At 43.5% G+C, this 11,116-nt stretch overlaps 1 protein-coding gene across 5 annotated transcripts in view; it reads right to left on the bottom strand.

The window, feature by feature from the left end:
- Window positions 1-2,610: 2,610 nt before the first annotated feature.
- Window positions 2,611-11,116, bottom strand: part of SGK2 (serum/glucocorticoid regulated kinase 2) — a 68,009-nt gene continuing 59,503 nt past the window's right edge. For 4 of the 5 annotated variants that reach the window (XM_084848370.1, XM_084848371.1, XM_084848372.1 and 1 more), the window contains 4 exons: window positions 10,239-10,334; window positions 8,942-9,097; window positions 5,981-6,070; window positions 2,708-4,776 (listed from right to left, as the gene is read on the bottom strand). In XM_084848370.1, coding sequence (XP_084704496.1) covers window positions 4,624-4,776; window positions 5,981-6,070; window positions 8,942-9,097; window positions 10,239-10,334 — 495 coding nt within the window. In that variant the 3' untranslated portion in view covers window positions 2,708-4,623. Of the gene's footprint in view, window positions 4,777-5,980; window positions 6,071-8,941; window positions 9,098-10,238; window positions 10,335-11,116 lie in introns of all 5 variants that reach the window. The other variant, XM_084848368.1, reaches the window with a different exon arrangement.

The following is an 11,116-nucleotide window of genomic DNA, read 5'->3' as shown; positions in this document are numbered from 1 at the left end:
CTAAAAAGGGGAAGGAATTAGCCGGTGGAACCTTCCATTCTTAGAGGAAGAGGGGGTGCGTTGGACTCCACCAACGCACGCGGGGGGGGGGGAATATGTTTTGCGAACGGTTTTATTCTGGAAAGGCACTAGCTACAGAATAAGGCAGTGAACAGAGGAAATGTAGATATACTATAGCATTCAGAGTTGAGGTTTTGGAACTGTCTACCTTTATCCCCTCTCTCCATTGCAGCATGGTCTTAAAATAAGGGTGGGCAACTTGAGACGATCCAAGTGTTTTGGCCCACAAGCCCCGTCATCCTGCACCATTGGCTGTACTAGCTAAGGCTGATGGGAGTTGTAGGTGAAAACATCTGGAGGCCTACAGTTTGCCCACCCCGGCTTAAAATGTAAAAAAGTCTGCCTCCCACCATGCTTGCTCAATATTTAATTACATTTTGATTGGTCCTAATAAAGGTTGCCAAACTGTGGATTTTGTATAAAACATAAGGGTTTGTACACATCTGCTATATTAGCAAATGTCCCAATCTCTGGTGAGTGCTGCCAGACATAACCTATGTACCCCAGCAACTGGTGTACATAGGCATACCGCTATGTACTGGAGGTAGCACATAGCCATCAGGACTAGTAGCCATTGATAGCCTTCTCCAAGAATTTGCCTAACCCCCTTTTTAAAGCTATCCATGGTGGCCATCGCTACATCTTGTGGTAGCGAATTCCATAGTTGAACTATGCACTGTGCGAAGATGTAGTTACAAGATGTCATTGTGAGATTTTCAGATCGGGGTGCAGAATCACACTCATTCCAGTAACCTTTCGAAAGGGCAATACTGTTTTCTTTGGCTATTAGGGATGGTCCCTCAAAACTATCATCATAACCAATAACTTAGGTGTGGTGCATTCCAATAGCGATTTAAAAAAAAGTGATTTAAGGCTGTAGTCCTGTACCCACTTACCTGGGAGTAAGCCCATTGAAGTCAATGGCACTTCTGAGTAGACATGTATAGAATTGCACTATCTGTGTGTGGTTTTACATATGATAGAATTACAGTGCTTCTAATTAAAGTAATTACTGTAATTCTATAGTAATTACAGTAATTCTGATTCTAATTATAGTAATATAAGTATCGAAAACAATCAAACTACAGGTATTACCCCCCAAAATAGTACTCTTGGGGCGCAATCCTATGGGGATAGGCGGCCGTCTCTGAACTCAGAGCCGACCGCCTATCCAATGCAGGGCAGAAGATGCGCAAAGGGGATTATCCCCTCTGCACTTCAGCCACCCCGCATTTGTGGCTAGACAGCCGATTTTGGCTGTCTAGCCACGGGAAGGCAGAACAGGGGAAGCGGCTGCCAGAACAACACATAGGATGTGCCGTACTGGCATTTCCGCCTTACCTGCCCTGGAACGCCCCGTTTTCACTGCTCTGTGCTCCTCTTTCAAGCGCGGAGCTGTTCTGAGCTGCCTGCAAGGCAGTGTGTGTGGGGGGGGCGCTCTGGGAACTGACTTTGGACTAGGGGCTCTGAGGTAGATTCCTGGAAACCGACATATCCTATGGCCGTCTAGCCACTGACTAGGATATAAGTGTAATAGCACTCAATAGTAGCTTGATTCAGGCATTCCTGAAGTGTGTTGATTAAACATGTGAGATGGGCGCTGGCCCCACCCCTTCCGTCATTGCTGTTGTTGCCTGGAGCACGCCTTTGTGAAGAGAAGAGCCTCCTCTATCCATGGGGACTCTCCATGCAATCTGGAATGCTGGATAAACCAGAAAACTTAGAATCTAGAGAAGTGAGGATTCAAGGAGGGGAGGTGCTCCAAACATTTTACCCCACATTTGTCAAATGTGCCCATGGGATGAAAAAGGTTGCCTACCCCTGGTCTAGACACTAGTATAACAGTACTGAACAGGGGTGGACGTGTGACAAAGTTGGACAAAGAAGGCACACACACAGGGAGTTGGAGCCCACAGGATTTTGCATAAACATTATGTCCAAAGGCATCTCCTGCGGTGGAGCAGAAACAGCCCACAGGGTTCAGTGACAGCATACACACTCTGGTAAATCAGGGTATTTTAGTCAGATTTCCCCAAACCCCAATTTAAGCAGAGAGCGGTCAAATCCATTCAAGTAAGCTGGGTTCTGGCACCTAAATGCTAGCCAAGTCACAGATTTAAATACTGAATGGAGAACCATGGCCTTGCCAAATATTCTATATTATAGGTGTAAGGGCAGGAATGTTTCTATTGGATGCACCATATTACAGCACATTAAAGAATACTGTTACCAGGCACATTTTTAAATGGATTCTGGCAAGGACTGCCCAGGCAGATTTCATGATGTGTGTGTAAAAGTAGGCAAGATGCTGGTACTTTAGGAGGGTCAGCCAAATATGTGCTCAATAAACTCAGGAACCAACATAGGCACCATCATACAGTCTAGAAATCATGGCACTGTAGTGTCATATTAAAAGTCAGAAAGATCCAAGGTCATCTCTCCAATATGTCAGCCATATCCTTTACAGATGTTCTTACTTGTGGAAGTTTATCTGGCCAGAATCAGTAGTTATTCATCTATGCCAATAATACTATACAGGTGATCAGATAAGTAAGATCTTGGATATATATTAAAAAGAAGACAAAACAAGACAGTTATTTTTTACACAGTCACCTAAACCTTGAGTATTCAAGAAACCATCCTCTTTAAAATAGATTATACTTTTTTAATGAAGTTTTAAATATTTTCCAGAATAAAAATGGGGGGGGGGGGTTCAACAAGATAAAATGCATGCGTGTATCTCTCAACACAGTTATGCAGTTATCTCAGCATATCAATGAAACCCAGAAACTAGCAATCCGGCAAAACTGTCATATGAACCAATCCCTTTTTTCTAGCATAGCCCTGATGACAAAAGAAAGCAAAAAAGGATTCTCACAGTAAGCTTGGGCAATAGAGGCATTTCTTAATACATAGTTAAACATAGTAGCTTTAAAAAATTAAATGTACAGATGTCTGAGACAAGAGAATGGATGCTTTTGAGACTAAACCTGGAGTTAGGTTTTTAAAAGACAGGTATTTTAGAGGCACCAAGGCATCAAAACCAAGCAGTTAATTCTGTAGTATATGTTCCTTATCACAGTTGAATGCTCCATACACCCAGGTCTTTGTGTTATTTTAAAGTAAAGTAACACAAGCTGGGGGGGGGGGGGCCTCCAGCTTTATTTCAGTTCATGGCAATCATATTTGTGCTTTTATGGATACTAAAGACCCATTATAATCAATTCTGGTTCTACCTACATAGTTCATCAGCAGGATGGATGCTTTTTGCCTATAGCTGGTAGCAGGGGAAATTCATTTCTAGAATCATCCTGCTTTGTTATTCAATACAAGATCTTGCATATTCATGTATGTTTTGTAGAAAGACCCCCTTCCCAGTCTAAGAGATTTAAGAAGAATGGATAATTTCAAATGATTCAGACTGGTACATTAGTGATTGAAATGCTTTATAAAACACCCTGGGACAGATAATGATTTGATAAAAAAAACCCAAGGTAATGAGGCTGCACACCAAGGCAGTTCAAGTTGTATCAGCTGGAGGCTGGAACACTCCATTTTGTAAATAAAAGATTACACATGGGTACAATAGGCAGGTCTTTTAAACAGATCTGTCTTTATGTTCTTAAAAACAAAACCCATTGCCCGTTTTCTGTCTATGCTGTAAAGAGGTAGTTATGAACAGACCCTTATCACTATGCAGCTTTCAGATTAAAGGGAAGAAATGAACAAGGTTACTAAAAATGTGAGCAAACGAAGTTGGCAACATTTCCAAGATAAGATGACAAGTCATTGAATCTAGAACTGGTATGATGGTGAGGGTATGTAACTGTGCTACTCCCATCAGTGCCAGTTAGCTGTGGAGCAGCACTTTCCATCCTGAAAAGAAAAACTCATACAAACTGGAGATGGCATCACTTCTACTTCATAATGCTGGAGGAGGTCCAGAGACAACCAATTTGGGAAGAGAGAATGCAAATGTTGTAGAACGACTAGCAACAAGGGATTGTGTTGTGGGGGGGGGGGGTCCAGGATTCACTGGCTACCCCCAAAGGTTTTCTCTGGGAATCCCCTGTGGGAGTGCTGAGAGCCTCCAAAAAGAAGGATGAACTTGGGTTGAGTCATGGGGTAGAAGGCCTAAGAGAATTTAGCCAGAATATGATTCCTACTGAGGTGAATCACAAGTTGCAAACAATCTGAACAGGGACTGCACTAAACTTAAAACAACTGAAGGCAGAATAACTGGTCATCTAGAATACCTTTGGTCCCCCTTAAAGCAACCTGTAGCAATCCAAACAGAGGTTAACCTGCATTCTCATAGGACAATATCAGTTTTGGCACAAGATTGTATCATTAAATGCATCCAGGTCTGTAGAAATGGAATAATTTTAAATAGAATAATCAGCATTTCCTCAGTAAGAAGAACATTCACATTATGAGGTCCTGTATCTCAAAGTTGGACACCTTGGTTCTGTTCCAGTTAGAAGATTAGTCAGAGAATAGCGGCTTCCTCTTGTTTAAATAAAGAATGAATACTGGGTTTCTCAAGCCTTTATGCAGGTTGCTTTAGTCTTCATCATTCGGTGCGTAAGAAAAACCCAGAAAAGCATCTGTCGCACTGGAACTGCTGGCACCTAAGTCAGGGGTACGGACAATGGAGCTGGAGACTGCTTCCCGAGTGAATTCTGGGTCAAAATGCCGTAGATCAGCAGGACCAGCCTTGAAAAGTAAAAAGAGATTATTCCCAATGAGTAACCTTCTAACAAGTATTACCATTTTTATTAATATAAAATGCCAGAGGACATGCTGGAAAGAGACCCAAGCAGACCGTTTACTCCTTAAGCTCTAATCTGTTAAAAGCACTGGAGTTTAAGATACCCTTCTCCAGTATGGTGAACTGAACTTTACCTTCAGATTGTTCCTATACCTGCAGCCCTATGAGTTGAGACAGTAGAGGGTCTTATATTTCATAAAAGACACACTAACCTGAATGCCCAATCCAGACATCACAGCCAAATTGCAGGCTTACGTGTCCCCTCCCGCCCCCACCCCACACAAACCTTAGTTAGCAATAGTTTGCAAACTAGGACTCCTCCAAACCATCATTAGCCCCCAACCAGAACTGGAAACTATTTCCAGCTATTGGACTTGCATACCATCCTTTGCCCCTAAACCAGAACTGGAAACTATTTCCAGTTTTGGTTTAGAGGCAAAGGATGGTATATAAGTCCAAGGTGCAGTCCCAAGGGCCAAATCATGGTTTGGCTATGACATATGGACTGTGTCAGTATGTCAAAAGTCAGGAATGTGGATCCTGTGGGTATCTGTTCCACAAACCCTGAAAGCACCAGAGCAGATGACCTTCTAAGCATTTCACTGAGCAATCCTATGGTCCCTGGGAGAGTGTCCTAAGGACCATAGGATATGGTGGATCTCCCCTCCCAAGGCTGTGGACACTGCTATGACCTCTGGAGAGAGAAATCAGAGATGGATCATTCCCTCACAGCCACTATGGAAAGTACAGCCATGGCTGCTCCTCTGGGGTCGCAACAGTGACATTGGAAGAGCTTGCAGAGAAAAAAAGGAAGCCGGACAGTGGGCAGAACGGAGAAGGGAGGGAGAAGGAGAGGCCAGGATCTGCAGGATCCTAAAGCCTCTCCATCACCCATCCTGCACACAACAAGTTAAGTCAGCTAGACAAGTGTTGGCTTGTTTAACTATAAATGTAAAGAAAAGGAGGAATGAGATGGGTTTTCACCTCCATCCTCCTCCCGTCCTGCTTGACTCCTGCCAGCTACGCATAGGATAGAGGACTCCAGTCTCGGAGCCCTCTGTCTATTGAGTGGCAATCCCTTATGACTGTGCTCTCAATCCTTACTCTCACTAAAGTAAAAAACTGCATTTGGCAGAACAAGATACTTACTACATTAGGATCAAATGGAGGAGTAATCCTCTTATTATACAAGTCATCCCAGTTGATTGGACTGAAGAACATATGATTCTTTATCTCAAGCTATGAAGAGAAAATACATAAATGTCAGTCAGCTGTTAACTCAAAAGGGATTCTTAAATCTGACTGTGTACATATTTGCCTACACCTAATGGCAATTATCTGTATACCTACATTTCCGTGTATCCTCCCACCCCCCGTACATACCATATCTATCTCTCAAGCCCTCAGAGATCTCTTAAGCTCCTCCTCCTTGCACAGCCCCAAATTAAGAGTGTACAAAGGTGCACACAGTGTTATATATATATATATATACATTTAGCAATATGTATACAGATGCATATATGTTCACAGAACACTACACTAATCAAAAGAAGCATCCCGTATGTATCATGTTGGATGGGGAAGAAAGCTACTATGTCAAGAACTGCAAATGGAGATTGTTGTTGTTGTTGTTGTTCAGTCGTTCAGTCGTGTCCGACTCTTCGTGACCCCATGGACCATAGCACGCCAGGCCTTCCTGTCCTGCGCTCTCTCCCGGAGCGTGCTCAAGTTCATATTCATTGCATCCGTGATGCCATCTAGCCATCTCATCCTCTGCCGTCCCCTTCTCCTTTTGCCTTCAGTCTTTCCCAGCATCAGGGTCTTTTCCAGGGAGTTTTCTCTTCGCATTAGGTGGCCAAAATATTGGAGCTTCAGCTTCATTATCTGTCCTTCCAATGAGCACTCAGGGTTGATTTCCTTTAGGATGGACTGATTTGACCTCCTTGCAGTCCAGGGGACTCGTAAGAGTCTTCTCCAGCACCACAGTTCGAAAGCATCAATTCTTCGGCGCTCAGCCTTCCTTATAGTCCAGCTCTCACAGCCATACATTACTACTGGGAAAACCATAGCTTTGATTAGACGGACCTTTGTCGGCAAGGTGATGTCTCTGCTTCTTACTATGCTGTCTAGGTTGACCATAGCTTTCCTCGCAAGGAGCAAGCGTCTTTTAATTTCATGGCTACAGTCACCGTCTGCGGTGATCTTGGAACCCAAGAAAGTAAAATCTGTCACTGCTTCCATTTCTTCCCCTTCCATATGCCAGGAAGTGATGGGGCCAGATGCCATGATCTTCGTTTTTTTAATGTTGAGTTTCAAACCAGCTTTTGCACTCTCTTCTTTCACCCTCAACAAGAGGCTCTTTAGATCCTCTTCGCTTTCTGCCATTAGGGTGGTATCGTCTGCATATCGGAGGTTGTTGATAATTCTCCCGGCAATCTTAATTCCGACCTCTGATTCATCCAACCCGGCATTTCTCATGATGTACTCTGCATATAAGTTAAATAAGCAGGGTGACAATATGCAGCCTTGTCGTACTCCTTTCCCAATTTTGAACCAATCGGTTGTTCCATGTCTGGTTCTTACTGTTGCTTCTTGACCCTCGTACAGGTTTCTCAGGAGACAGGTAAGGTGGTCTGGTACTCCCATCACTTTAAGAATTTGCCACAGTTTGTTGTGATCCACACAATCAAAGGCTTTAGCGTAGTCAATGAAGCAGAAATAGACGTTTTTCTGGAATTCTCTTGCTTTCTCCATGATGCAGCGAATGTTGGCGATTTGATCTCTAGTTCCTCTGCCTCTTCGAAACCCAGCTTGTACTTCCGGTAATTCTCGGTTCGCATACTGCTGAAGCCTAGCTTGTAGGATTTTGAGCATCACCTTGCTGGCATGTGAAATGAGCGCAATTGTGCGGTAGTTTGAACACTCTTTGGCGTTGCCCTTCTTTGGAATTGGAATGTAAACTGACCTTTTCCAGTCTTGTGGCCACTGTTGAGTGTTCCAGATTTGTTGGCATATTGAATGCAGCACTTTAACAGCATCATCTTTTAGGATTTTAAATAGCTCGGCTGGAATACTGTCATCTCCGCTAGCTTTGTTGTTACTAATGCTTCCTAAGGCCCACTTGACTTCACTCTCTAGGATGTCCGGCTCAAGTTCAATGACCGCACTATCATGGCTATCAGGGACATTCAGCTCTTTCCTGTATAGTTCTTCTGTGTATTCTTGCCACCTCTTCTTAATCTCATCTGCTTCTGTTAGGTCCCTGCCTTCTTTGTCCTTTATCATGCCCGTCTTTGCACAAAACGTTCCCTTGAGATCTCCAATTTTCTTGAAGAGATCTCTAGTCTTTCCCATTCTGTTGTTTTCCTCGATTTCTTTGCATTGTTCATTTAAGAAGGCCTTCTTGTCTCTCCTTGCTGTTCTCTGGAACTCTGCATTCAGTTGGGTATATCTTCCCCTTTCTCCCTTGCTTTTCGCTTCCCTTCTTTCGTGAGCTACTTGTAAAGCCTCATCAGACAGCCACTTGGCTTTCTTGCATTTCTTTTTCTTTGGGATGGATTTCGTTGCTGCCTCCTGAACAATGTTACGGACCTCCGTCCATAGTTCCTCAGGCACTCTGTCTATCAGGTCTAATCCCTGAAATCTACAAATTACAAATTACAAATGCAAATGGAGATGCAGACCTCTAAAAGATACTTTAAAAATCATGGTATACAATTAAAGTGACCATTCGCCGACATTGTTCAGCATTCACCATGCCCATGAACAGATCTTATATGCCAAGTATAGAGTCTTTGAGTTAATACTGCTGGTACTAGTTTTAAATATTTATTAAGCAGGAACAGTGTCCTAAGCCCTCTGGAACATAGAAATGACCCAGGGGTGTTATAATCCATGCAAGACAGCAGGACAAAAGTGAAGAAAGTGGAGATATGGAAGTAGCAAAGATGGGACAGGGTAGATTTAGCCAATAATAGACATAAAAATGGGAGGCTGTAGTGAAATAGTACTGATGTTGAAATATTGCTCTCTCAGGAGGGATGGAGTTTTTAAATGGGACAAAGAATGTATCATCATGACGGGCACTCCAGAACAAACAGTATCACATACGAAGTCTGTCTTGGCTCCCAGTCTCTTCTTCTGATCTTTATGGAGAAGTCCTTGCAGGATATCACAAGCTGCTATGGTCTTGGTTCCTTGAATCTGAAGTGGCTTGTGCAGAATATTATCATACATCTGAGACACATCCCGACTATAAAATGGAGGCTGATAGCAGAGAACAGGGAGAGAGGGGAAGAGGTCAGCTGCATAAGCAAACTATTCATTCACATGCCAGTTTCACATAGATTGCAATTTATGCTGTTGTGTTTCCACAATTTAACATGAGGAGCCAGGGAGGAGAGGGAGCACTAAAAAAAAACTTCATATGCTACCATGCAGTTCTGGCTCCAGGTTTTTGAGGGCCCTTGGGTAGGGCACCCTCAATGTCCCCCCTACCTCATTGAGTATATCTTCTCAGCGCCATTGTCACCAGCTGCTTTCGCTCCTCATCCTCTTTCTCATTGTTACCACTCACTTGCTTGACAGGCAGAGAGCCAGTGAGTAAGTAGGCAGTATCATCTACTGCTCGTCCTTCTCACCAACATCATTGCCTGGGCCAGAGCAAGAGGCAGGTGAACAAGCAATTTGCAATGGTAAAGAGGAGGAGCAACTCCAGGGGGCTCTTGTCTGGTGGGGTGTAGGCTCTTTGCAGGTGCCCAACCACGCCTATCCTTGATTCCAGCCCTACTACTATAGGTTGTTTCAAATACATCATGATATGAATTATTCTGTCAGTTGCTTAGCTGTGACCAAGGGTGCAGCGCCCTGCCTGCTCTGCCATATTGATGTAACCACAACCCATCCTGCACAGAAGCTAGATGTCCAACACAGCTGGGATCCAGATATTACATGGCCCACAGACTGTGAAACAGTTCTCAACACTGCTGCAACTGGTTGGCAGACTCACGAAAGCCAGAAACGGGACAGTATCAACAGCTGTTGAATTGTCTGTAGAGAATTGTCTGCTTGAGCTAAGCTAACTCCACTGGCATACAGGGTAAAGGAGAGGAGACAGGGTCATGTCAGTAGTGTAAGGCTGGGATCCAATAACAGTTCTTTCAGAGTTGAAGGTCAGTATAAACTCATCCATCTTCAGCCTCTCGTTAAACAGGTTGGCAAGCATTTATATTGCCCCCCAAACGTAAAGAAGCGGTTTGTCCCATTGTTACCTCTGGCCTAAAGAAATCTGCTTATGCACATCTTGGGATGAGAAGCCTCTCTCCAGCTGCTTTCAGTTCTTAGAACTATTGCCTGCTTTCTGTCCTAGTTCCTAAACCAGCAGCAATGTCAGATTGTTAAAGCTTACCAAGCCAAACAGCATTTCATAGAGGACTGCTCCAAGGCACCACCAGTCTACAGTTCGGTCATAAGGCTGTTTCTTCAGCACCTCTGGAGCTAAGTACTGAGGAAGAATAAGGCATTTCAAAACAACAACAACCTCACCATACATGCAAAGTACCACTAACAAATAATTCTAGCCACTACCCAGGAGCCACATATGACTCCTTGGTTAAAAGTAGTATGAAAACATATGGACAACATTTTGCCACATCAAGTCTAGTGTTTCTAGGTTTTCACGGGTGGTGAAATAGGATGGCCACCCAGGTTTTACAGGATGGTACACCCAAGCTGTATCTAAACAGCTCGAATTCAGTTCTGGGTGCACAGTTTCAGTGCTTGTGACTCCTCAGTACAGAATTGTAAGCTGCTTCAGCTCATGATACTCAGTCTCCCTACACAACTGACAGAGAGGGGCAGAAGCCCTTGCAGATTATATAGGGGCAGTTACCCACCCCCTCTCCTCTTCTCCTGCAGTTGCTGTCCAAATTACACTGCGGAAGGGTTAGGTTCCTGGGGTCATTAGCGTGCCATCAAATTGCACCCAAAGCAGCGTACAATGCATCAAACGAGTAATTCAAAATCAAGGACTTATCTATATTCCCCAAATGGTTAAAATGAAGTTCTGCTATTTTTCTTGTCCATAGTTTCCAGATCACCACTGGAGTTTTTTGAGGAAAAATAGCTGAAAAATAGCACCAGTTGTTTCTTCCTTCAGTATAACAAGAATCAGTAGGTCAGCTTTCATGTTCAAACGTATTTCCGGTGAGTAAGATCTAAATCTTGGGAACTGGTTAATATGTTTTAATATGATTTACCAGTTTTGTCTAAAACCACTTCTGTTAG

Source organism: Heloderma suspectum, chromosome 4, assembly GCF_057233095.1.
Source record: "Heloderma suspectum isolate Gila_16-S chromosome 4, 16-S_ref, whole genome shotgun sequence".
NCBI lineage: Eukaryota > Metazoa > Chordata > Lepidosauria > Squamata > Helodermatidae > Heloderma > Heloderma suspectum.
This window is presented reverse-complemented; position numbering and strand designations above follow the sequence as displayed.